Here is a 27457-nt window from a genome sequence, read left to right as displayed (position 1 = left end):
TGCGGCGGAGAAGAAGCGGCTGGCTTGACCGCGGCTCACAAATGACGGCTCACTTTACTGCGGTTATTATTTTTGCAGTCCGGCAGTTTCCAGTGTACTTTTTAAAATGAACGTATGAGCGGTGACATTTCCATCGCTGCCCCTGAAGATACCTCACTCCTGTCATGCAAGAGTCCATTCAATTGGGAAATTTGGCAGTAAGTCGACTATCCCATTTAACACACCATCACAGGAGGAGTTAACCTGTAGCAAAGCGTGTGGTTAATCTTCTCTGTGCTCAGCCACGGGCTTCAAAGTGCTGCCTCACAGGTTGCTCTCAGCCAGTCTGGACGTTTCCTAAACTGAGCACAACTTCAAGCCAGGGATGAGAATATCTGTACTGTCCAAGAAGCTGTGGTGCGTCCACAAACAGCTAATCCTTGTGCTCACTCCGCTCGTGTTTCTGCCTTTACTTTTTACTCTACCGGAGAAGGTGAGTGAATTTCTTTGTGCCACAGTTATGCACCCACTGTTTTCCAAAAAACTTACACACAGAAAGCACGGTTGTCCTATTATAAATGCATAACACAGGTGCAAGCAGGAGATTTATGTTTAAAATCAGACTAGTTCGCAAAGGGTTTGGTCCATCTTTATACTTGTTTTGATTAATCAGAAACTTACAGACATGCTTATATAAACTGAGATTTTTTAAGTAATAAATTTAGTCAATAATGCTAAAAACACTCATCTTCTACTGTCACTACAACCTCAATGCTTTTTACTCTTGGTTAAGCACAATAAAGCTTTTGCTGGGAGTATTTTCACTGTGCATACTCCGTGAATCATCTGATTCAGCCAAAGAGTCAATAATGCAAACCTAAAACTAAAAAGTGATTATTATGTTAATGCTTTCATGTTAACGATGTAAAAAAATAATGTTGTCTGTCTGAAACACATATAATGTGAAGGATACACAAGTTACTGAAAACATAACGTGTAATCTGCTTTCTTTTTTCTTGTTAAGTCTTTGCTTTGTTTTTTAGCTGTTTTTTTGTATTATTGCACAAATATTATTGACATGTTACTGATCTTTTTAGGAGGGAAAATGTCTTTACGTGGTGGTGCTCATGGCTATGTTTTGGTGCACGGAGGCTCTCCCTCTTGCTGTCACAGCCATGCTTCCAGTCTGCCTCTTCCCAACACTGGGAATTCTTCCAGCCAAAAAAATCTGCCCTCAGTACTTCATCGAGACCAATTTTCTCTTCCTCAGCGGCCTTGTGTTGGCATCATCGATTGAGGAGTGGGGCCTGCATCGCAGAATAGCCCTAAAGGTCCTCAGTATTGTTGGAGTAAAACCAGCCTGGTGAGAAAATAACTTTATCAGAAGGCAGTTTAAAGCTGATGAGGATTCTGTATTTATCCCATTTTAAGTAATACCTGGAACTTATTTTATTTCCCTGTGTTGTGAACCTCTGTGCTGTCCAGAAATACCTAAGTCACCCTACATGTCCTTTTCACGTCTGTTTAAATAACATTGTCACAAAATATGGTAGCTAGTTAATTCAGAAAATTCTGCAACAGGGAGGGATATAATAATAAAACATAAATGTCTGAATCTTTTGCACAGAACTACATTTAATTATATTTTTATTTTCATACTTAGGGTTGTTTACCGAGTTTAAGATTGTGGACTGAATTGTTTTTCCAGGCTCATTCTGGGAATGATGCTGACCTCATCCTTCCTGTCCATGTGGCTCAGTAACACCGCCACAACAGCCATGATGCTCCCTATCGCAAATGCCATCCTGGAGAGCCTGTTTGGTGATCTGGAAACCCTAAAACAAAAGTGCAAGTCTGTCGAGGATCACGAGAGTGCCATAATAAATGGTACGCTGTCAGTTTTCAAACTTATACTGATGACAAATCAAGGTTTTCTCTGAAATTTACATCTTAATATACTGAATGAAAGTGATTATCCTTTGAGTGAGAGAAAACGTTTGGCCAATTTTAAATCTTTTTTTGGCTGAACTAAAACATTGTTTAATTCAGTCTTATTGTCTTCATAGTCATTCAAGCAGCAAAGGGCATTGCTGTGACAGGGGCGAATGAACATTAAACACTTCATCTTCGAATGAATAGTGAATGAAGACAGGTTGAACGTTTATCATCCAACTGTGTCTCTTCACAAAATATGTTTCATTCTTGAAAGATGATTGTTGCATTGTTTTAACCTTGTTCCCAAGAGCCTTTAATATATAATCTAATATGTGAACTTTGTGCAGCGTTTCCAATGCACTGTCTGACAACAAGTTAGTGAATCCTGAAGTAGTAATGGATTAAGGGGGCTTTGTTGACTCAAAGTCAGCTATTAAATAAAACAAAAGTACACCACTGTAAAAGAGCTGAAACTCACAATTTAACTCATGTTTGGACACTTTGAAGATTGAGTAAGTTAGTTTCACATGTAACCCTGAACCCTGTCAAAATCTATTTGATTTATTTTCTTGCAGGTCAGTCTACTGTAAAGCTGCATTCACTGCCCTCAGTGCCAACAGAAAAACAAATAATGGCAACAGAAGGGTAAGAAGCATTTGTGTTTTGTTTTATATTTTTATTTTAAAGACATTTCACTCCTCTGATGTCTTTGCTAAATCATTACACAAACAATAGATGTTGAGCTTTGCTTAGCTTATGTCATGGTTGGCTGTGTGGCAGGCAAGCAAGCAGGAGTGGTGGACCCAAAATGCAGAACTCAGACACTGAAGTGAAACTTAAAGCGCAGCTTTATTGCTGAAAATTGAAAAACCTCGTACTAACTAAACTCACCAAAAGACAAACAAAAGTCTGAACAGAGGAACTGAGGACTGAAACACTGGAAAAGAAATACTAAACTGGAGCAGGAGACTCCATAAAACAGAAAGAAACAGACAGACTTGACACTGAACGAGAGACACAACCTAAGAACTAATCGCTCACAAAGAATAACTGAAACATAGAATAATACTAATAAACAAAGCATGACAAAAGGATCAGACTACAAAGGAATATAAGAACTGAAAATGCTGGGTCAAAGTGACCCAGGACTGTGACAGTACAGTACCCCCCCCCCCCCAAAGGGTCTGGCTTCTGACAGCCCTAAACAAAAAAACGAAACAAGAGCGAGAAAACAAGGGAGAAACAAAACACAAGGAGCCCAAGAACAGGAATTACTCAAAACAAATCCCACTGGGTCTACCATGAGTCCACTAATCAAAAGGTTCAGGAAGCCGACAGCACAAAAGTCAAACAAAGGGTACTCAGGGGGACGGCCCCGCGGAAGGTAAATGGCCTATATTTATAGTATTTAGTATTTATTTATTTATTGTCATTGTCAAGAACAATGAAATTGCGTTTGGGGCTTCCATACAACCCAAAAAAAAAAAGCGCATTACTAGTCCCTAAGGACCCCAAAGCGCTTTACATATCCAGTCATCCACCCATTCACATTTACACACTGGTGATGGCAAGCTACATTGTAGCCACAGCCACCCTGGGGTGCACTGACAGAGGCGACAGGTAGCGGAAGGCAGCGGCGGCGGCGACGACAGAGCTGGTCCGGAGGCCGCCCACGATGGCGACGACGCCCAGCCAGTGGCCTGGAAGGCGGCCGGCGATGTTGAGGGGCTGGACGTACATTGGACCGGGCGAAGCTGAAGGCTCTGAGGCAGGACCAGATGAGAATGGCGCTGCAGGCGGCGGCGTGGAAGCCGGAGACGAAGGCGCTGCAGGCGGCGGCACAACAGGCTGGACGGATCCCTTGGACCCTTTAGCAGAGGGTGACAGCTGGGCAGGCTCTCCAGAAGCCCCAGCGTATGAGGTAGATGCAGGGCCAGAGGTCATTAAGACCACTGGTTGACCAGGTGGGTGAGAGTACAGCAGGCTAGGGGACTGAATTGAAGTCTGAACTGGTGGCCGTTGAAACGGTTGTGGTGAGAGTGGAGTAGGTGATGGAGTAGATGACTGCACTGGCGGCCAGGCGGGTAACTGGGCTACAGGCAACGGGGACACTGGAAACTGAGCCGAAGGTGGCGACTGAGCAGCTAACTGAGCAGAAGGTGGCTGCTGGGCAGGTAACTGAGCTGAGAGCAAGAGAGCAGATGACACTGGTTACTGAGCTGCAGGCAGCAGTAATGATTGTGATGGAGGTTTAGCAGGCCGGGCGGCTAGCTGAGCTACAGGGGCTTGAGCTAGTGACTGAGCTATGGACTGGAAAGATGACTGAATTGATGGCAGGGTTAAAGACTGAGAATACCAAGCAGCGAGGGTTTCTAAGAGGGTGGCTGAGTCTACTTTGCCGGGGCCACCAATGCCAAATAATCCAAAACAGAGCCTCGCTCTTAGTTCTGTTATGATTCGAGACAGCTCACTGATGTCTGGAAAACTCGGGGGAAAACTTGTAGTTGACAGGAAATCATCAAAAAACACTACCTGAATCAGTCTCTTGGGAGTGTCCACAGCATGAATTACAGCCCGGCAATAATCCAACAGCTGCTCTAGCAACTCCTCCTCCCAGCCTAAAGGTGAGTCCACTGGGTCCATTTTGTGGTCGCGTCGTTCTGTCATGGTTGGCTGTGTGGCAGGCGAGCAAGCAGGAGTGGTGGACCCAAAATGCAGAACTCAGACACGGAAGTGAAACTTAAAGCGCAGCTTTATTGCTGGGAAAAACCTCGTACTAACTAAAATCACCAAAAGACAAAAGTCTGAACAGAGGAACCGAGGACTGAAACACTGGAAAATGGAGACGAAACACTAGAAACAGATCACACAGCCAGTTGAGGGTACAACACGATAGGGAACACAGGAAAACACAGGGCTTATATACACAGGGGAGTAATCAGGGAATGGAAAACAGGAGGGAGACACAGCTGGGAGGGTTTGGGGTAACGAGACACGAGGAGCAAAGCTAGACACACTGAGATGAGGATCAACCTTTCACAATAAAATGGAAAACAAGAAACAGACACAGACTTGACACTGAACTGAACTTATACTGAACGAGAGACTCAACCTAAGAACTAATCGCTCACAAAGAATAACTGAAACATAGAATAATACTAATAAACAAAGCATGACAAAAGGATCAGAATACAAACCATAATACAAAGGAATATAAGAACTGAAAATGCTGGGTCAAAATGACCCAGGACTGTGACAGCTTACTGCGAAGACTGGAAATGAGGTAGATGTAGTTCTAATGGCAACAAAATCCAAGAAACTATCCAGGTGCTAGTGCTATGAATATAAGGCAAGTTTAAAATACCCAGGATATATTTTCCTCTCTAGCATCATTTACCCTGATATCACGTTAGATGAGAGAGTGGTGTGATGTTCACGTTTTTGTGGTGTTATATGACAGAAGTGGCATATACACAGCCAGACAGAAGACATGTGGACAGGTCTACTTACAGCAGAACTGCAAAGACAAACTATAATATTAGAAAAGCTCTGTACAGTAGTGTAGTATTAAAAAGTGTTGCATGAATATGACGGTGCTGTGGAATGCAAAACTGAAAAAGTGTCATATAAATGCAGACCTTGCAAGTCAACAGACTTATAAGTAACATAATTCTGTCATTAAAATATGAGGACCTGACTGTAACTATAAATATGTTCTGTTAAATTAGCAGGCGATGCTGTTTCATGTGCATCTAAGAGTTTTTGCCTTAGTTTTTCATCTTCAGCCCAGGCAGTGTTAACTGACCCGTAATGAACAGATGAAAACCAAAAAACAGATTTCAGATTGATAAATTTTCTTGGCCTTATGCTTAGGTGCCCTGTTTCAGTGTTGTAGTACTATAGTTTAGGTTTACAGAACAATACGGTTGCTTTAAATTGCTTATAGCAAACAGGTAAAAAGGACCTGTCTTGACTGAGGCTCATCATAGAAAGAAAAGAACTTTAGATGTTCTAGTCCTAGAACATGCTGTTACCGAAGCACTGAAGCCTGTGCATTTTTCAGGAATGGAGGCAGTGATTTTGTACATGATGATCTCTGATTGTGAACATGACCTGCTTTCAATCAGGCTTTCACAACAAGGTTAACCCTTAAGTAACCCTTCTAACCCTTCTAAGCCCCAAATCCTGCTTCATAGTGCAGGCATCATTCCCTTCGTCTGTGTTAAATTTATTTTTTTAATTACTGAGCTTTACATTTTACAGACTGTGAAATACAAAACTAAGCCAACACATATGAAGTTTGCGGATTCATTTTGCCATACAAACTAAAGAGTAATATCCAGCTGTGCAAACTCTGAAGTTTGTGTAATAATTCACATTTTATGTAAAATAATGCTTCTGAAAGGACTGATACACCAGAACTGACGGACCCGAGGACAGCTGAGGAGAGCCGAGCAGAGGCGCAGTATCAGCTCAAAGTCTGGAAGGGGTTTTTGATTTGTATCCCTTATGCTGCCAGTATCGGAGGAACCGCCACACTGACGGGCACGGCACCTAACCTCATTCTGATTGGACAGCTGAAAAGGTAACTCTTTTGTTTTTGTGTAGCATTTAAACAATGCTGATTCAGACACAGAAGTGATATGTTTCAGTGTGTTTAACAGTTATAATTTTGTCTTTCACAGCTACTTTCCAGACTGTGATCTTATCAATTTTGGCTCTTGGTTTGCATTTGCTTTCCCACTCATGCTCCTCTTCCTGTTTTTGGGATGGCTATGGATTGCATTTCTCTACGGAGGATTGAATACAAGGTTGTGTATCTTTTCTTGCTAAATTTTTCAATAACACCATCAGCATTACAGGATACAAAAACTGGACCATTCCATGAGTAAGGTCTTTATTTTATGAAAGCCAATGTTTACATTATGTGTTCAATTTTTTGCAGATTGTGCATCACAAAACAAGACAGGAGAACCCAGGCAGAAGCCAGAGCCAAGGCACTGATAAAGGAAGATTACAGAAAATTAGGGCCCATAAAGTGAGGACTCGTGTATGTCTTGAAATCTCATGCAATAGATGCTGGATGTAAACTTTCTAGGACATAGTCTTTGACTTACTCTTATTCTGCATTCATGCTTTCAGCTTTGCAGAGGGAGCCATCTCTTTCTTTTTTGTACTGTTTGCCGTTCTCCTCTTCACAAGGGATCCAAAGTTTGTGACCGGCTGGTCTGTGTTTTTTAAAAAAGGGTAAGAGAAGCTGACTTTTAAAACCTTGTATGAAAGCTAGCACATTGTATTCTGGTTCTGTGCTCTATTAGGTGTCCATTTCAATTTTGTGCTCGTCTTGCTGTCCTTCAGGTACGTTTCGGATGCAGTCACCGGTGTCATCATTGTGTCTATACTGTTCTTTTTTCCTTCACAAAAGCCTTCCCTGAGATGGTGGTCCGACCCTCAAGGTTAGTGATAGCATATCTGCTAAAATGCCATTTATGAGGCATCATTGTCTCATTTCAGTTCTATTTGTTACCATATATAGGATTTTCTGTCGCAATATTACAACTTTGATAAGTCAAAAGTTAATATCTAAGACCAGATATTTGTGGAAAATTCAAAGATTCTGTGTCTCTGTTTCTAGAACAGCTTTTGCAAAACACAGAAATTAAGCTGAGGAATGTTAATAATATAGATTAGAGAGTCTGAGGAAAGTTCCCGTCTGAAAGTGAGACTGTAGTTTCTCTGTTTCTGTGATTAGAATAATCTCTTAAAGCTATGTGGACACACTTTGGGTTTTTTTCTTTGTGTGTTTGTGTACTTGTATTTTGGATTACTCGTGTTGTAGCTACATGCCTGAAACGTCCATTTAATAATCAAATTCTGGTGAATCTTTTTGTCTTGGTGGACAAAAAAAATGTCTTATGGAAATCATTTTATTGATTTGGTTAACTCCAAAATGTGAATACAAATGCGAATCAGCATCCACTAAAACGGAGAAGCGTGTGTGTATGTGTGCGTGTGTGTGAGTGAATGCTTATGTTATGTTCAGCTGGTCAAATAAACAACTTGATGCTGGAAAAGAAAGCAAGCCATGTGGTTCATCTGTCACTGAGGGTCACATTATTCGAATAGAGTGGGTTCACTCTATGTCAAACAGAGTAGGACTTTTAGCTCATTAAACTAAAAATAGAGCAAATAAATACAAAAATATGGTAAAACTACAAAAGAATATTTGGTAGAAAGCACTAAAATGTGTATGTTAACATGCCAAATATATTATATGGTAGACTATATGGTTTGCTGCTAAGCAGTTTGGTAGTAGTTTGATTTTCAACTCATCCATATGTTAACGTGTTCTTCACCACAACCCTAAACCCAGAGATACTTCTTCCGCCTCTTTAAGATTCAAGATTTTTATTTGCCATTTGAGCACAGGACCAACAGTCCATGCACACTGGAATTCTTGTGCAGAGCTCTCCGGGTCAAGTCAAACTTTTTACAAGATAAAGACAAAGCAACTAAAAAAGGAAAATAGAAATAAAGTAAGGAATGGAGATGTTATACTGAGGCAGAATCTTTTACTACTCATTATAAGGTTAACAATTAAGTTTAAGGATTTTAATCTCACATTGTATCGGTGCACAACAGCCTTTACATTTTTCTACACATGATAAACATTTTCTAATTGTTTTATCTCACATTTTTCCTCAGCTCTAAACACTCCTTATGTGCCTCTCCTTTCCTGGAAAAAAGCCCAGGAATCGGTTCCTTGGAATATCATTATGCTGCTTGGAGGCGGCTTTGCCATGGCCAAAGCTTGTGAGGTAAAGATGTTACATATAATATGTATGTAATACATATAATACATCAACAATGTTTCCTGTCTCTGTGCTAAGTTAAAACTGCTATGTGGTGCCTATGGTGGCAGCCAACTTTTTAGCAAATATTTTGGGACCATTTCCCCCAAAATACCAAAGGAAGCTGTTATTTTCAGTTTGCTTACTAATGTTTCTTTAAACCTCTATAGTTTAGAGTGGAAATGGAGGAAATTAAAGTCTACTAAGTCTGTTTATTAAAACGTGTCTCTGCTCTCCTTCGGTTGTCAGTGCTTTGTTTGATTCAAGTTCTCTGTTTTGGTTTCTTATGTTGTTATTTGATCTTCAACCTTTCACCTCTGTCACGTGGCATTCTGCAGGAGTCTGGACTCGCGTCCTGGATGGGAGGCCACCTCCAGCCTTTGGCTCAAGTCCCTCCTGCTGCAGCTGTGATGTTGATCACTGCTTTCCTGGCTTGTTTCACTGAGTTTGCCAGTAACACTGCCACCATTATCATATTTTTACCTGTCATTGCTGAACTGGTAAGGCTGGTCTTCAACCTAAATATATAAAATTTTGCATACAGTTTTAGACTGTATGCGAAATTAAAGTGAAAGTACAGTATATCATCAGATTATTTTTTTTATTCCTGTGTTATATTTTAGCTGAGAAAAATATCTTCACATATCAGTTTACCTGTGTGAGGTACAAACTCATTGCACCATGTCAGTGCAATCAAACTGACACAGATGACCATCAGGGAAACAAACTGGACGACTGTCTTACAAGATAAAGAAGTCAAAGTGAAGGGTGAACACGTTTTGCTGTCGACCTTGTCCTTTATGTCACTCAGAGGTTTAGTGGTCTTGTTAAACTTTTGCAATAGATGTTCTTATGTTTGTAGACTGTTGGACATTAACTGTTGTTAGACAATTATTATCTGGAGCTTAAGTACTCCAAGACAATGGCTACACAGGAAGAATAACCACTTAATAGCATGTATATAGGCTAGGTTTAAACTTTAGGATACTAAGCTGTTATTACAAACACAAACAGGCACAACACACATTTTGCTTTTACTGTATTTGAAGTTGTACACGCGCTAAAATAATAATTTAGTTTATCTTCTGGAGCTAACAAGTGAATGGCATTTCCTATATTTTTATTTTTCTCCCATTCTGCAGTACCTTCATTAGTGGTGTTATTATTTGTTATTTAACTGGTTACTGAATTCCCATCCTTGAGCTGAGTATTTTGGCCATCATCATCTTGTTTTGAAACTGGAAGTTACAAACAATGGGTGGCGCTGACAATAAGACTTAAAACTAGTGATTAAGACCACAAACCCATCAACAAAGTGTTAAAATAGTTTATAGATCGAGGGAGACAAACATCCATTTTCACACAGATCCCAATACAATTGTTTTGTAACTAGCAAAGTTGCCTCCATCTTGGTATACAGTCTATAATTATATAGAGTGAACATGTGATCACGTTAACACTAGCATTTAATAAAAAAAATAAAAATAACTATTCTGTACATAGTTAGTTCATATAAGTACTGTAACATGATTTTTCAGAAATGTAGTCAGTGATGATTAAGGCTTTAGGATTTAAACAATTTGTAGGCTAGGGTCCTAAAGCACACAATAAAAGAATTGACTGATTGACCGTTATTGCATTTACAGCCCATATTCGTTTCTTAATTAGTTTCTTAATTTTTTTAAATTAATTTTGTATATTAAATGTTAATTGGACTCCAGAGAGCCATGCAAACCCAACTCCTGTATTATCTGTTTTTGCAATGTATTGCTCCAAAATGAAGTATATAAAACTTTTATGCTTCTGTATTTTGCTGCCTTTGCCAAATGATAATGAATGTTCTTTTCACCTTTGTCCCCTTACTGTACTTTAAATTTAAGATTCTGGATTTTCACTCTGAATAAGCATAATGGGCCTTTTTATACATCCTGTCATAAACATCTTTTCCCTCCACAGGCTATTAATGTCTCAGTGAACCCTCTGTACTTCATGATACCTGCCACAGTAGGATGTTCATACGCCTTCATGCTGCCAGTGTCCACACCACCCAACTCAATTGCCTTTGCATCTGGACACCTTATGGTGAAAGACATGGTAAGATCCTCATTGGCTCTTGACGTTGAAAATATTACACAAAATTACAGCTTATGTTTTCCATTTCTGGTTCCTCAGGTGAAAACTGGCTTTGTGATGAACATCCTGGGTATCCTGTCAGTCACTCTGGCAATGAATACGTGGGGCATTGCCATGTTTAATTTGAATACTTACCCTGAATGGGCTCTCCCATTTAACAAGTCTGCTCTTGTGACCAATGCGCACTTATCTGTGGCTCAGTCGCTTAATGCCACGTTGTGATCACACACCAGATTTTAGCAAGAAGTTATTATAGAAGAAGTACCAGAAGAGTGAGCAGGGAGGAAAAACTGAAGTAGATACAGTTGTGATCAGAGGTTTACATGTACTCATCGTGGGCATGTGTGTCTCTGTAATTTAGGGCCTTTAATGATTTCTTTGAATTCGAGATTTTAATGGGTGGGATGATTACACAGCATACATGTTTCATTGGAATATTTGGGATTTTTGGTCATTAGACATCTACCAATGACAGTGAAGAATACTGTTGATTGACATAAATAAAGTAGTGGGTCACCTAGGCAACCAGGACCTGAAATGTCCACAAGTGACTAGGTGGCAACTTTAAAGCAATATATGCCGTGAAAATTGACCCCTTCCAACTGTACATATATTTCACATACATCACATTGGGAAGACAGGGAGAAAAAAGAACTCCACCCAGACTGAGCTCCTACAGGCAGTTTGAGAACAGAAAAAACACAGCAACACTGAGAGCACATGAACACACCATACAACAGAAAGGACGGGCATCGGAGGCATTTGGAGGGGAGGAGGGGGATTGTACATCTGTCTGTCTATATATTTGAGCCTGTACATATACTTTTGACTTGTGGATTAGAGAAAATCCAAAGTAAATTCAAACTTAAGATGAGATAACCTTTATTAGTCCCTTGTGCACCTAAATATTTTTTTAAGTCATAAAAGACGCTGTAAAAGTCATTCCACCCATTAAAAAGTCTAGTTCAAAGAAATCATTAAAAGCTCAAAATTACCATGACATTCATGCCTATGATGAGTGTATATAGTTCTTCACTACAATTGTTTCTGTACTGTCACAGTCAGAAAACACATTTTTCCAGCTGTTAATGATGCTTTGAAAAGGTTATCATATATATATTTGACTGCCTTTTTAGGGTCTCAAAGGTCTAGATTTTAAGCTGTGAACAGATTTGGTACAAAAATGTTAAGTTTTAAAGACAATGAAGCAATACATGAACTCAGTTAATGAGAGTTGATGTATTGCTAAGTTTAAAAACTGCTGAAGTATTTTACTCTCTGCTTTCTTAAAACTGAATTAGAGCAACATCTAACCTCAAACACATGCTTTGAGCACTGAAGAGTGTTTTATATTTTTTAAATAATCAGTCAGACTGCGGAGTGTGCTGTTTGTATCGTTACTACAGGCTGACCTCTGCTGGAAGAAGGAATGAGACTGTGAATAACACTTTTTAAAGTATATATTATGGTTAAAATCACTAAAAGATTGTTACTTGTTTATGTTTCACATGGCACACTGCTAAAGCCATACCACATAAACAACATTTTAAATCATTTTCTTTATTATATTATGAATCTTGACTAATGAATGTGTAACTTTTGTTACATGGTGATCTGCACTCATATATTGTGCTGTCATAAATAAAGCCAGTTTGTAACTTGATGTTGTTTATGTATTTGTTATGCACAGTTTTGTTTTGTTTTAAGTGAGTTCCCCTGTTTGTATCAGGAAAGTTTTTTAAACTCTTGCTGGAACATTGCGGCCCCTGCACACACACATAGACACACAGTACAAAGCACAAAATTCCTTATAATGTTCTCTTGGTGTTCTCACATGCCCCAACAATTGTTAACTTGTGCAGTAATGTGCTGGTTATTCAGTGTAAGCGTTGCCACAGCAAAAGGTCTGTAGTGTTTAAATGTGAAATCAGAAAAGTTATCCAAAGCTAACAGACTGTAACCAAATGTACTAATTTGTACAACAAATACAAAGGTTACAGGCAAATAACCTTTGACCCAAAGCAGATTCATAACTGTGACTTGATGCTTTTATTTATTTTGTGTGTTTGTTATTCATAAAATTTGAAACAAAAACCAATTAGTATTTAAGACTCAAAATAAATAGGCCTACCTTTTTACCACAATAAGTAATTAAGTATTTTGTGTATCTTCTCTAACAACTCACACTGTGTTCACAGCCGACAGGTTAGCTTACTTGAATAAGTTAAAGTAGGCTTTGAGGAAGGCTTTTAGGAGCCATGGGTACAGCTTTCATTACAAACAGATATGCCAGCACCGAGTATCCATCATAGTCCTGAGTCCTGACTCAGTTTTGACTTCTTATGATCTTTTTAAACTTTTATTGTTTTTAGGGTGTCTGTCTGCCTTTGGGTTTATTGATTAGAATTGAATTCATTTGTGTTAGTTTATTCCTGCCTACTCAATTGTTTTCTGCCGATTACCCCTGTGTATCTTTCAGTATAAATAGCGTCAGGTGTCCTTTATTGTGGTGTCTCATGGATTTGTTATTCTTCTTTGGATTTTTGGATTTTAGGTCCCTTTGCCCATTTAAATATGACAGCCCCTTAAACCTGAATTCTTTCTGATGTTCACCTGACTCACTTGGTTCCAACAGAAGTCTAAGGAAAAATAGCTTCGATCTCCTTCGAATGTTTGACCTCATTAAATTATTTCCGTACGTGTTTGTGGTCTCAACACTAGTTTAAACTCTTATTGACTATAATAGAGTGAACATCACAGTTCCTATTAGAGTCCAAAAGGGAACTAAAACAGGGTGTGCTTTCCTGGAGCTGGTGTAACAAAAGTAAGCCAGGATGTCCAAGCTGTTATGTAACAAATTAACAATCCCAAGACACAGTGCCAATAAACTTCCTACGTATTCAAGACCTGTGTGAAAATTATAATCCATTTGGTAGGTAAATAAACAAGGCTTTCGGATTGAAGATGTAACATTAGCTTGTCTGCAGTTTTAGGGTCCTCCAAGGAACCTTGTGATTTTTTTTGGCATTGCTTCCACCAAACCGAGTAACTAAGGACACAGTGGACAAAACGTAAAACACAAGGTGGTTACTGAATGTCAGCTTTTATTTGTTTAAACTTGAAGCAATTCTGATGTTTTCTGATGTTCAATTGGACAGAAAAGAGAAAACAAACCCACCTTCATGGATTTCTTGCCTCCATTCAAGAGCTAAAAAAAAAAACATGTTGTTGCTAGATATAATTGCCTAATATAGCTTATTCTCAATTATATTCTTAATTCTTAGCACCCAAGCTCAGTTGACACAAGACAGAAAGTAAATTTCAGTGGGGAACGTAACAATGACAAACCAGAGGAAAGATGACACACAAAAGTGTTATGTCATCTAAACTATTTTCAGTTTAGAAGAGGAGTTATAAGCAAAGTGCTCTGTTACTTGTATTGTCAGTGTCACCATCATCAAATCATTCTGAAAGCGCACTTTGGTTAGTGTGACCTGCCACATAGGGCTTATGAGTGTGTCATGCTCTCCATATGATTTTGTGTCATGTGTGGTTTAGATGCAGAGGGACTATCTTTTTTATTTTCCCACGTGGAACTTGTAGGCAACCAACATGACAGTGACTGTTGCGCAAAGTTCCCCTTTTTAGCCTTTACAGTCCACCAACACTTATTTTCTCAGGCTCCTAATTTCTTAGAGAGGATGAAGATGATCACAGAAAATTTTGTTTTGCTTGTCAGGTAGGAGTTGATCTATTTTTTTGTTATTTAAATTATTTATATTTAACTGTTATTATTATTATTATTATTATTATTATTATTAAAAAACTTTTGTTTTCCACTGTGTCTTTTACAAACCCAGGCATTGAAAATGCATTATTTGTAAAATAACACGATAGGGAGAAAATAGTTGCATGGTTTTTTGTAACATGCAGAGGGAAGAAAAAAATAATGTTTTAGTTTAGCATATGTTTCAATACTTTAGCCTTATAGATGTTGTTGTTTCTCCTCTGATCTTGAGTTTCTATAGATTGAGCATAACGTGTTGCTTTTTTAGATGTTTCCTTTCCTTTGTCAGACAAGTTCTACTTTAGTGATTTCTTGATTCAACTGGACTAACAATTCAGGGCTGGTGGGAGGAATTAAGCTTTCCAAAAGAGTTAATTTGTGATTTAGGGGGAAATTACTTTTTTTTACATAGAGCCAGGTTTGAATAGCCTTTTTTCCTTTAATAAATGAAATTATCATTTAAACTTGTATTTTGTATTTGTTTGTGTTGTTTTTATCCAATATTCAGATTTGTTAGACGATCTGAAACATGAGACAAATATGCAAAAAAAAAAAAAAAAAATAGAAAGGGACAAATACTTCTGTACTGTTTAGTGTTAATAAGAAATGCTTAGAGCCACTTCTCTGTTGAATCTTTAAATATTCTAAATATAAAGTGTTGTATTGTTTTCTCCTCAGAAAGAGAGCAGGATCTTGCAGACAGGCCTTAACGTCTCTGCTGTCATACCTCTGGGAAGTTTACTCAGCACCTTCTCCTGCAGGCAGGGACATCCTCACTCTGCTGTCTCTCTGTTTCACACTTGCCTGTGTTACTGGTGGCTTGCTTCACCACTGGCTGTCAAAGAGTCTGAGATATGATTACGAAGCGTCGGTTCAAACTGTCAGTATCTACAGCGTGAGCATGTTTCTGGTCTCCTTCCTGTGTCATCCCCTGCGCTGTGTGCTAACAATGATTCTTCCTACAGTCTGCACCAAACAAGGACGGAAACTCCTCATCACGGCCTCTGTCATGATTTTGGTGCTGAATGTCATCCCTAATATCACAGTAAATGTGGGAGCAGTGGCACGCATCCTGAAATGCACTGCTGAGGGTTTTGCAAAGACTTTATTAAACTCATCTGAACCTTTGAACAAAGCCAAGACAGACCTTGTTGAAGAAGCCATCAAAGTAAAGTGGGAGGACTTGAGCATTGTTACCAACTTAAGGACTTTGGATCATTACACACATATTGATGTGTCAGATGTCAAAAGCATGTTTACTAAGATAATTGGGAAGATAGAGGTCAACTTCTCACATGCCAGGAACCTCCTCAGAGAATACAAACTGCTGTCAAACCGGATTCTTGCTGCCGTCTTTGTTGCACTGCTGATCGCTGAGTCTGCACGCTACTTGAAATCTTATCTGACATCAGTTCATTTTGATAATGGGTACATCTCCAAAGAGCTCTTGCAAAAAATGCCAGTTAATGAAAGGCCAGCTAAAAATAAAATCAATCTTGAAAACTGTAAAGTAATAAGTCAGGAATGTTCCTCTTGTTTCGTATCACTGATTGTGGTAACTTTATATTTCATTGCAATAACCCTAATAGTAGTTTTGGATCATGTTGTGTACTACATAGTTCAGATGATTGTGCCATGGTTGCTGGATTTTCCACCTACATCTGCTGTTATAAGTGTCAATTATAAGGTAAGACAGCACTCGCTCAATTTAATCTTTTTATTTTCTTTTTGGCTTTTTGGAGTCTTTTATAAATTTGTTTTTCCTTTTAGGTTCAGTGGTTCCCCCCTGCGTCTTGTATTATCCCACAATCCTGCATCAAATGGGAGCTGGTAAACTTCCACAGGGATTACAAGTGGAATTTCAGCCCTGGGCCATCTCTCTGTGATGTGACAACTTCAGCTCCAAACCTGGGAGTCACACTCCTGCTGGGATGTCTCTGGCTGATGAGCTACTTTCTGGTTTTCCTCGAGGTTTACGCAAGGCGGTTACGCAGAAAAATCTCTGCATCCTTCTTCAGAAAGCAGGAGGAGAAGAGAATAGCTTACTTGATGAGGAAAATGCATGTGAAGCAAAATAAAAAACACAGAAAAGGGCACATTTCTGTTCATGTGCAAGTTTGAATGACATGTAACAGCTAATGAATAGACTGCTATGGCAATGGGTTGCATGTTTAGCCCATTTGGATCAACTTATCTAGTGGTACTTTCACTTTGTGATGTAACCAAAGTCGTGTGGATGTGTAATTTTGTATATTGGTATGATCTGTCCTGTTAGCCTTTTAATTCCGAACTCTAATAGAACAGCTTTGCTTGATTCACAGTTCAAAAAGTTATCTTATACTGGGCTTTGGTGCAGCCCCTCTCTTTATTCTCTATCCCTACTCACACCCATCAAAGCCAACTTTAGTTGTTTTTTTTTTATTTGAGGCTTTTTGCAAACAAAAGGTTCATGCCCACAGAGCTGTGTATTTGTGTCGTATTAAGGCTGTTCAACGACTTCATACAAGAGTAGAAATAACAGAGCTGTCTCAATCCTGACCTTTTGGCTCACAGGGCTCACAATGTTTCTTGTTTCATTCGGTGGTCTTCGTTGTTTCTGTTTTGCAAAATGTAAACTGAATACAGTGCATCCTGTGTATGAGTCACAGTTATAACACCTTTCCTCTGTAAGCGAGTCAACACTCAACATACGCCTCTTCAAACCCTGTGGTTCAAAGCGATGCACCAACACTTCTGCTGAATCTGCATCTTGTTTTGGACAGAGACTCGCCTGGTAACTTTTCCCCCCCATGATATCATCACAGAGCAATGTTTTCCGTGTTCTCTTTTATTTCTTTTATTTCTCTGCAAGTTAGCCTTTTTTTGTTTTGTTGTTGTTTTACCATCCAGCCCCACTAGATGCCACCATGGTGCTTTGGACAGCTGGGGACAAAGACTAATAAGAGGTGGTAGTTCCTGTCAGGAAATGAACAGTAACAGGTCGGATCTTACAGTTTTTGGAACACTATACTGACCCGAATACCTTTAATAGATTAAATGAATCTGTTTCATCCACATGTTCAATGATTCGTCAGCTTATTTTAATCACAGTGCCCCTATTTCCTTTCTCTTTTGCATATCAGTATGCTCCTGCTTAAAATTCCCATGAGGCTGTGAGGGTTTATTTTAAGACCTCATCCCAGAATATTAATAGACTTCTTCATTGTCTATTTTTACTCCTGACTTTTGGCCACTTCACAATTGTCTCAGCAGTGTAGAGATGATAATAATAAATTATTCATGTTTTGTCTGATATTATGAGTTATTGCTCCTGTGTTACCGTATAATAAATAAAACAAAATAAAAGAAATCACTTTATCATCCTTTTTATGTATATTTTTCATAAACTCTGACTGATACCTTTGACTTGACAAATAATGTGGCCTTCTAAACACACTAACTATAATCCTCATTAAGCTTTCATAACATGAAGCAGTTCAATCAGAAAATTACCTGTTCTGTAAGTTTTTTTCTTCTTTGACACTGTTACATATTCATTACACGCAGTCTGCAGACTGAAAATCCAAGAATCTGCGTGCATTAGTATTCTCAGTGACAGCCTTGTCCAAAGACAGAGGGTCAAAAAGCTTTTTAATCTGTTTTCAATCACTTCTGATTTTGTGGATGACCAGTGTTATCATTTTTTCTGCTATGGGGAGCGCAACTATTTAACAGTATCAGCTCTACCCTCACATGTATAATGCCAGAAGCTGTAAAAGCGTTCCCAAATGTGCATCATGGGAATAGCAAGACTCTTAATCTTAGGATGTCTGTGTCTGTTTGTCCCTCTGGGGAGAAGAATTATTCTAATTCTACACACTTTAGAAAACTGGAGAATTTAATGTAAATTATACAAGGAGAAGAGTTAACTAAATTACATCTGGTGTCCACAAAGGCTGTACTTAATACAGCAATTAGTGCTATTTTAATTGCATGTTCAATCATTCCAGTGGATGGTGTGTTGAATTGCATGGTGCCTGCGCTGTTCTTTCAGTAATTACAGGGTTATAGCCACAGAAGCTGACATGATGTTCAGGGCTTGGATGGTAAGATAAAATTGATTTGTACGTGGTGACTGTAGGAGGTGGGTTTGGATATAATGGTGTGAGATGGAGGGAGGAGTATATTGGGAAAGGAGAGAGAGGGAGAGAGCGAGTGAGACAGATGTGGGCGACTGGAGCAACTCTGAAAGAGGATTAAGCAGTCACTTATATTTCCTGGGATACTGCACCTGGGTACTGCCTTTCACAAATGATGGTAAGCTGCCAATTTTTTCCCTTTATCATCTCATTATTTTATTTCCCTGAACTAAATCAAATCCGAACGTGCATTTTTGTTCCTTCCCGAAGAGTCTGGCATTTGTAGGAGAACTGGGAAAGTCTCACATTTTTGATCACCCTAAATGTATATTGCAGCATTACCTTGTGAGATGATTTTAAATGGTTACATTGCTGGAAATTATAGATTTAGTCTGCATGATGGCTTTTAATGCAGAGGAGAACAATCATTTCAATTTTGAGGGTTACATTTTTTTTTATCACATCCAAGCATTGAATAAAACCAGTGTTTAATAATGAACTGAATGAAGACAACATTAGCATTTATGAAGATGGGAGTTTAGCTTTTTAGAAGCATAATTGTAGCACCTTTTTAAATCAAGTTGCTGCTATTAATGTGTGCATTGATGGCTGTTAGGACTATTTCTTAAAATCTATTATCATTTACAGAGCTTGCTACAGTTATTTCATGAAGTGTGACAAAGTGATGTTTTCAAGCCTTGTGCCAGAATAATTGCAACAGGAGTCCATATAGGGAGGAGATTAAAGTGAGTGAATGGATCAACAAAGCGCTAGACTAAACATTTCACACAGTATTCTTATTTAAAAAGTGTAACCTTAACAAAATGCCTCATTTAACCCAAACTAGCTTGAACTTAATTGGCTAAGGTTATTGTGTGGGTCATTGTTTAACAAAAGCAATTTGTCAATGCTCATGTTTGTTCATCTTATAATGTATTATTATATTTTGTTGCATTTAGGCTGTCACACCAGAAAACCTTCAGGCGGTCTCTGTTGTTTCAATTTGACTTCTTGCTTATTTATTTACTAATTTTAAATTATTCTTATGATATGCCCCTTTTAATCAAGGCGCATCCGTACACTGGTTTTAAACTGTAGCTGGGAGAGGGAGTATTACACTTTTTTAAAATCTAGACAAGAATTAAAGGCTTTTACGAAAAGAATTGTAATATTGAACACCCTGCAAGCAAAACTGCTGTCTAATAATTTTGTTTCTCCACATTTTTGCCTTGAGGATTCCCATTTTGCCCCTGAAGATTAACTGAATTTTGGCAGCTGGACTTGAGCAAGATGGAGAACAACACAACCACCTTTCAGGATGTCAGTCGGGTTCTAAATCTGACAGAAATGCCTCTGAACCCTCTTGAAGAACAAGTCATAACGATATTTTTGACCATGCTCATTTGTGGAGTTGGGATTGCTGGGAATATCATGGTGGTGCTGGTTGTTCTGCGCACTAAACACATGGTGACCCCGACTAACTGTTACCTTGTCAGCTTGGCTGTCGCAGACCTCATTGTGCTCCTGGCTGCAGGCCTGCCTAATATCTCTGATGTTGTAGCCTTCTGGATATATGGCTACACGGGATGCTTGTGTATAACTTATCTTCAGTACCTGGGCATCAACGTGTCATCCTGCTCCATCACAGCGTTCACTATTGAACGATACATTGCTATTTGTCACTCCATAAAGGCACAGTTCATATGCACTGTTTCCCGAGCCAAGAGAATCATAGCTGGAGTGTGGATTTTTACCTCGCTCTACTGCACGATGTGGTTCTTTTTAGTGGACACAGATGAGACCGTCTATACCAACGGGGTGGTCGTCACCTGTGGCTACCGTGTCTCCAGAAGCCTCTACATGCCAATTTATTTCCTAGATTTCACTCTGTTTTACGTGATCCCTCTCATTGTGGCCACTGTGCTGTATGGGCTCATTGCCAGAATTTTGTTCATGAGCCCTCTGCCTTCGCATCTTAACGACCGAGCCGGAGGCGGGTCAGTTCACCAGGGGCACTCCAGTACCACCAACAAGGCCAACAAGGGTGCAGTCTCTGCAAGAAAACAGGTACTGCTAAGGTTATAAAGACAAGAAGCTTAGAGCAAAAAGGAAATAAAAGTAATAAAAGGGTTTTTTCTGAGTGGTTCTGAATAAAAATCCATAAACAGATTTAGGTTCAGTCCTAATAGGGTGCTTGTTTGGGTTCAAAGTGGCTTTGTGGATGGGTTTGACTATACCACAGCTAAATAACTCAACAGCCTGACAAGATAGTTCATAAACACGCTGAGTATTCCCAGAGGAGGAAACCAGTCTCTGCCATCCCCGCTAACCTGACCTTTGTAGTTTTGAGTGAACTAATAGAAAACTATTAGAGTGTTTGCCATGACATTTGGATTGGCCACTCACATCCCCCTCAAGGTGGGCTGTAATTGTTTTGTTCTTCAATTATGTTTTCATCTAGCCTAAGGAAACAATTGATCAAAATTTTCATTTGTCCAAATTATTTGTTCATAGCCAAAAGGTACCAACAATTCCCGTCAGCTTTCACTGATGAGACTAATTAACAAATGTCTTCAGGGCTAACTAGCAAAAGTAAGCACTATGAATGTCTTCAAGGACTTAAACTGAGTGCTATGATCTTCATATCAACGTATTATTTATCATTTGGCTCTCTGTGATAGCAGACTTTCTCACTGTGGTTGACAGGGTCTTTTATTCTCACTGCAAGCATGTTTGCAAACTATCCTGTCCTTATGTACAGCCTTAGAGCTATTTATGTGCGTCATGGATTCATATTGGGCATCCTCTACAACACTCACTTGACAGTAAACTCTGAGTCACGGCATGCAGTATGTCTGCTGAGATAATTCACATAATTGTATTCTTCCTCATTGTTATTCCTTATTTCCTTCCTCTGCTGTCTCAATAGATAACAAAGATGCTGGCTGTTGTGGTCATCCTGTTCGCTCTGCTCTGGATGCCTTACCGAACGCTAGTAGTGGTCAACTCCTTCATTGACCCGCCGTACCACAACACCTGGTTCCTGCTCTTCTGCCGGATGTGCATCTACACCAATAGTGCCATCAACCCCATCATTTATAACCTCATGTCGCAGAAGTTTCGTGTTGCTTTTAAAAAGCTCTGCAAGTGCCACTGGGGCCACAGGGAGGCCGAGTACAATGTGCCGATGTATTACAGTGTGATGAAGAATTCGACCCATGAGTGCAATGAACCGGTCACAGAGCAAGAAGAAGTCAGTTATCACATCACCCACAGGTCCAACATGACAGATGATGAAGCTCTCAGCATTTCTTCATGAATTTTCCTGAAGAAATGAAGCGTTTCAGTGATTGTGCGTGTTTTATCGGTCCATTGTTACTGGCTGTGGGTGCATGATAAATTAATTATGACAATGTTTAGGTTTTCTGTTATTTGCACCTGTTAAAAAATAACTACTGTGAAATCATTTTACGTGTGGTTTAATAGTTGTGGTACTTTGTGAAACAGTATTGTAACACCTATGTTGTAAATATCAGTAGAGTCTGTTAGTCCATGCGTTCATGATCTCAGTTACCTCGCCAAAGGAGGTTATGTGATTGATTCAGTTTGTTTGATTGCATGATTACTCAAAATGTTATAAATGGATTTGCATTTTACCAGAGGGGGGCAAGGCCCAAATGAGAAGTTATTAACTTTTGGAAATGCTCAAGATCCAGGACTTTTTGGAAGGATTCTTTATCGCAGCACTTTGGATCATATCTTCATAAATACATATCGAATTGAGTTAAGAAAAAAATGGGAGACACTGTCTTGATGTTATCAAGAAAATATCACAAAACATTTTGCAGCCACATATCCTTCAGTGATTCGTTTTACGCATAACGTGGAGGAAGTTTTTAGTCTTGGTGGAGCTATGAAGTCTCCAGCTGCTCTTGTTACAATGTGCGCTAAACAAAATGTATTCGTTCTTCCAAATGCTTTGTTTTAAGACACACTGGGGATTTTATGTAATGCATGCTTTGTGTGCGTAGCTTGCCTCAAGACATTGTCCAGCCTTTGTAACTAGTTGTGTCAAGAGCTCGTTCTCTACAGCTAAGCCTCTGCAATACATGGCTCTACAAATGTTAATAACAACTGAACTTCTGCTCTTAGTGTGCTGAACAGTCTGAAGTGGCCTATACTTTGCGATAAATCACACTTTTTACCAACACCAATGATCCACACACACCACAGTCCATTATTTTTCTCTTTTTTTCCCCACAAAGGACTACATTTACTACATGGAAACAAGATAATATAAACAGCTTAAAATTTACTTTATCTGTGGGCACTGAGCATTTCAGACTGTGCAAGTATATCTTCCATTGCATCCTAATTTCAACATGACTAGAGGTCCATGAAGCGAGAATATTTGAATTCCTGCACAAATATCGACAACTTTCAGTGTTTCAAGTACATAGTAGCAAATTCTTTTTTCTTTATATCCCATTAACCCTCATCGTCTCTTCCCTGAATTTAGACTAACGTATAATGCTAAAAACTAAGCAAATCTTATCCCCTCATCCATCCACCAAAATTATTCCAGACTACAAAGGATTTTTTTTATGCAGGACATGTTTGTATCATTACATTTTCAGTCCTGCAGGAAAGAGGTAATGATCACAGAAAGCCTGATGGCAAACACATCCGTTTTGATTCGAAACATTAAAATACAGCCAAAGGAGATCTAACAACAAGCAACAGTATTAAATAAATATTGTGATGCTAATTGGCATCAACAAGTTTGCACTCTCCCTTATCTTCTTATTGTTGTGGTGTGCTGCCAGCTGTATCAATGCGTGTCTTTGCACCTAAATATATGCAGGTCCATTTGTCACTTAGTATGTAAAGAACCAGTGTGAGGCCCATGTATTAAACATTTACAAATGTTTTGCATATATTGCAGGTTATCTATTCTGTACTTGACTATGGAATTTTGTAAACAAGCTTGTGTTGCCCTGTGAACTGGGATTAACAAATCCCCTTTACACATCTAAATGTATTCATTATCTTTATGACAGTTTTGTGTGTTGAATTAAAATAAATCCCTACCATATTATTCAGGCATTTCTTTTAGAAAATAGGGATTTAATGTAGATTTGCTTTTGTGAAGTTGATTCACAAGTACAGTGGGGAATTAATTATTTGATCCCCTGCTGAATTTGTTCTGGTTTGCTCACAAAGAAATGAACAGTCCCAGAAATGCAGTAGTTTCAGTAGTTTCATTTTAACCCTCTCAAGGCAGGCGTTGCAGATTTGCAACAGTTAAAAACTAACAACCTGATTACCCCACATACATATTTTATGAGGTTTTTTTTACTCAGAAGTACCACTGCAGGACTTGGTTGTGCATTAGCAACAAAAAGTTCAATTTGAGCCTGAGAGGGTTAATGGAGAGAGACAGAATATCAACCAAAAATCAAGAAAAAATGCATTACAAAAAAATTTATGAACTAAAAGTGAAATAAGTATTTGATCCCCAAGCAAAACCCTACTTGATGGGGAAACCTGCATTGGCAAGCACGGCGGAAAGATACTTCTAGTAGTCGGTCACCTGGTTTTCACACATCACAGGGGGGATTTTGACCCACTATTCTTCACAGAAACTCTCTAAATCCTTTATGTTTCTTGGCTGCCATTTGCTAAATGGCAAAGCTTCAGTCCTATCCACTGATTTTCAAAAGGTTTTAGAATTTCTTCTTCTTTAGCCACTTCTTTGTTACCTTGGTGGTATGTTTTGGGTCATTATCATCCTGGAAAGACACATCCATGCCCCACCTTCAGTGTTCTGGCAGAGAGAAAGAGGGTCTCAGCCAAGATTTTATGTTACATGGCACCATCCATTGGGCCTAAGTGTGAGAGCTGATGTTGTTCGCTACCCTTAGAAGAAAACAGCCAAAAAGCATAACGATTACACGTCCATGCTCGGCTGTGGGGGTGGTGTTCTTTGGGTCATAAACACCATTTCTCTTTCTCCAAACACAGCAGATCGAGTTGATCCCAGAGAGTTTGATTTGTGTTTGAGCACAGTATTTCCTCCCACGATTTCTGTAAATCATTTAGGTGTTCATTGGCAAACTTGACAGGCCATATCTGTGCCTTCTTCAGTAGGAGGATCTAGCAGCACTGCAAGACTGTGTAGCCACATAATGAGTTGGAGAATCTGTAATTCACTGGCTTACTGATTGTAACAGGATCAAATAACAATTTCCCCTACTATTGTTCTACAGGATATTTCAAGCAGCACATAGCTATTGTCCGTTTTCATCACTCTTAATAACCTATATCTGCTCACAATATGAATTAATTCCATATGCAGAGTTTCATAGTGAAGCACCACAAGAGCCTGACAAAGAGAATGAGGACGGAAACCTACAGCACAGAGCCAAAGAGAAGCAGCAGAAGCTGTTGACTGAACTCTAGGGTGTGAAAAAAGGAGCAATACTGTGTGTGTAGGTATAATAATAATACCACATGATTTATAATTCTCTCACATTGTTGTGGAGGACTTCTGACCCACTCTTCTTCACAACGTTGCTTCAGTTCATTGAGGTTTACAGGGATTTGTTTATACACAGGGCTCTTAAGTTCCTGCCACAGCATTTCAATCAGGTTGAGATCTGAACTTTGACATAGTCATTAAAAGAACTTGATGATTTCTTTTTCAGACATCCTAAAACAGATTTGCTGGTGGGCTTGAGAGCAAGCAGCTTGTCCTGTTCCATGACAGGATATACTGTGATAGGTCTCCACCAAACATGGTGCTCTGTATTATGGCCAGACATGTCCATTTTGATCTTGTCTGCCCAAAGGATACTGTTCAAAAAGCCCTCTGAACAAACCACCCAGTGACTGGGCTGTTTAGGTGCAGCTTTGCAAACTGTTGACATGTAGTTTTTAAAGAGAAGAGGCTTTCAGTTCTACACAAGCCGTGCTTGGTTTTGTTTCTCAGAGCCTTTCACAGTCTGACATTGGCATGAATTTACTGGGACATCACACTCCTGAGAAAATTGTAGCAGACCAGACCAGAAACCTGCCAAAATTGTTTTTACAAAGACAAGAGTACTGTATGGGTGACGTAAGGGTGTAGACATTAAACTGTGTACAATTCTGTGAAAATTACACTTTCTTTAAACTGTAGAGTAAATACACATAAAAATGTGTAACATACTCGATCAAAATCAAATCAAATCAAATCACTTTTTATTGTCACATCACATGTGCAGGCACACTGGCACAGCACATGCGAGTGAAATTCTTGTGTGCGAGCCCCACAAGCAACAGAGATGTGCAAACACAACAACACAAACGAGCAAAATACAAGAATGGCCAACCTGAAACTAATAAATATATGTACAATATATAATAGTGTATGCATTTCTGGATGTGTATACTAAATATTTTCCTACGTGTGTGTGTGTGTGTGTGTGTGTGTGTGTGTGTGTGTGTGTGTGTGTGTGTGTGTGTGTATACACATTTTTACAAATTAAATAGTAAAAAAATAAAATAAAATAATAATAATAATAATAATAATAAAATATATAAAATATACAGAGTTGAATATGTGCAAAACAAGTGGCATTTATATACAGTGTGGAGTGCATAATGTTGAAGTTCCAGTAGTGAAGCTGAGGTGTCTATGACGTGTTCAGCAGTCTGATGGCCTGATGGAAAAAGCTGTCTCTCAGTCTGCTGGTACGGGACCGGATGCTGCAGAACCTCCTTCCTGATGGAAGCAGTCTGAACAGTTTATGGCTGGGGTGACTGGAGTCCTTGATGATCCTCCCCGCTTTCCTCAGGCACCGCTTCCTGTAGATGTCTTGGAGGGAGGGAAGCTCACCTCCAATTATCCGTTCAGAGCACCGCACTACTCGCTGGAGAGCTTTGCAGTTGTAGGCGGTGCTGTTGCCATACCAGGTGGTGATGCATCCAGTGAGGATGCTCTCAATGGTACAGTGATAGAAGGTCCTGAGGATGCGGGGGCTCATGCCGAATCTTTTCAGTCTCCTGAGAAAGAAGAGGCGCTGCTGGGCCTTCTTCACTGTTTTGTTTGTGTGTACTGACCACGTAAGATCCTCAGCCAGGTGTACGCCAAGGAACCGGAAGCTGCTCACTCTCTCCACAGCAGCGCCGTTGATGGTGATGGGGGTGTGTACTTCTCTGCACCTCCGGAAGTCCACTATCAACTCCTTTGTCTTTGCGACGTTGAGGGTGAGATGGTTGTCTTGACACCAGTGGGTCAGGGCGCTGACCTCCTCCCTGTAAGCCGTCTCATCACCGTTGGTGATAAGACCCACCACTGTAGTGTCGTCCGCAAACTTCACAATGATGTTGGAGCTGTTAGTGGCTGTGCAGTCGTAGGTGTAGAGTGAGTACAGGAGAGGGCTCAGTACACACCCCTGTGGAGCACCAGTGTTCAGTGTGATGGGGGATGAGGTGATGCTGCCCAGTCTGACCACCTGGCGTCTGTCAGACAGGAAGCTAAGGATCCAGCTGCAGAGGGAGCTGCTCAGTCCTAGATCCTGCAGTTTCCTGTCCAGCTTCGAGGGAACGATGGTATTGAATGCTGAACTGTAATCTACAAACAGCATCCTCACATACGTGTCTCTCTTCTC

General features: G+C 39.5%; 3 protein-coding genes across 3 annotated transcripts; all 3 read left to right on the top strand.

The window, feature by feature from the left end:
- The first annotated feature begins 333 nt into the window (after positions 1–333).
- On the top strand, positions 334–12561 carry slc13a3 (solute carrier family 13 member 3). Its single transcript, XM_085259564.1, has 13 exons — positions 334–472; positions 1077–1342; positions 1688–1866; positions 2490–2559; positions 6320–6499; positions 6600–6725; positions 6860–6952; positions 7057–7161; positions 7273–7370; positions 8620–8732; positions 9104–9265; positions 10722–10859; positions 10938–12561. Exons 1-13 carry the CDS (start codon positions 365–367, stop codon positions 11118–11120), a joined length of 1821 nt encoding a protein of 606 aa, XP_085115690.1. The 5' UTR covers positions 334–364; the 3' UTR covers positions 11121–12561.
- A 1949-nt stretch (positions 12562–14510) lies between these two features.
- ocstamp (osteoclast stimulatory transmembrane protein) lies at positions 14511–17972 on the top strand. The gene is made up of 3 exons (XM_085259693.1): positions 14511–14637; positions 15364–16372; positions 16456–17972. The coding sequence occupies exons 1-3, from the start codon at positions 14600–14602 to the stop codon at positions 16804–16806; spliced, it is 1398 nt and encodes a 465-aa protein (XP_085115819.1). The 5' UTR covers positions 14511–14599; the 3' UTR covers positions 16807–17972.
- Positions 17973–18908: 936 nt separating this feature from the next.
- On the top strand, positions 18909–23886 carry LOC146550641 (thyrotropin-releasing hormone receptor). The gene is made up of 3 exons (XM_085258987.1): positions 18909–18981; positions 20038–20870; positions 21733–23886. Exons 2-3 carry the CDS (start codon positions 20094–20096, stop codon positions 22120–22122), a joined length of 1167 nt encoding a protein of 388 aa, XP_085115113.1. The 5' UTR covers positions 18909–18981; positions 20038–20093; the 3' UTR covers positions 22123–23886.
- The last annotated feature ends 3571 nt before the right edge of the window (positions 23887–27457 follow it).

The sequence above is a fragment of the Mchenga conophoros genome, linkage group LG20, assembly GCF_057382185.1.
Source record: "Mchenga conophoros isolate Kocher_MC1m ecotype Shallow Benthic linkage group LG20, M_conophoros_male_GT1.1, whole genome shotgun sequence".
Taxonomy (NCBI): Eukaryota; Metazoa; Chordata; class Actinopteri; order Cichliformes; family Cichlidae; genus Mchenga; species Mchenga conophoros.
Note: the sequence above shows the minus strand (reverse complement) of the source record. Positions and strands in the feature narration are given on the sequence as shown.

What these genes read in the sequence shown, in the direction of transcription:
- slc13a3 (XM_085259564.1), top strand. Translation starts at nt 365, where the DNA reads ATGAGAATATCTGTACTGTCCAAGAAGCTGTGGTGCGTCCACAAACAG. An exon ending in TACGGAGGATTGAATACAAG is followed by an intron (nt 6,726 to 6,859) that starts GTTGTGTATCTT and finishes AATTTTTTGCAG; the next exon opens with ATTGTGCATCACAAAACAAG. An exon ending in AGAAAATTAGGGCCCATAAA is followed by an intron (nt 6,953 to 7,056) that starts GTGAGGACTCGT and finishes TCATGCTTTCAG; the next exon opens with CTTTGCAGAGGGAGCCATCT.
- ocstamp (XM_085259693.1), top strand. Translation starts at nt 14,600, where the DNA reads ATGAAGATGATCACAGAAAATTTTGTTTTGCTTGTCAG. An exon ending in AATTTTGTTTTGCTTGTCAG is followed by an intron (nt 14,638 to 15,363) that starts GTAGGAGTTGAT and finishes TTTTCTCCTCAG; the next exon opens with AAAGAGAGCAGGATCTTGCA. An exon ending in TTATAAGTGTCAATTATAAG is followed by an intron (nt 16,373 to 16,455) that starts GTAAGACAGCAC and finishes TTTTCCTTTTAG; the next exon opens with GTTCAGTGGTTCCCCCCTGC.
- LOC146550641 (XM_085258987.1), top strand. Translation starts at nt 20,094, where the DNA reads ATGGAGAACAACACAACCACCTTTCAGGATGTCAGTCGGGTTCTAAAT. An exon ending in CAGTCTCTGCAAGAAAACAG is followed by an intron (nt 20,871 to 21,732) that starts GTACTGCTAAGG and finishes CTGTCTCAATAG; the next exon opens with ATAACAAAGATGCTGGCTGT.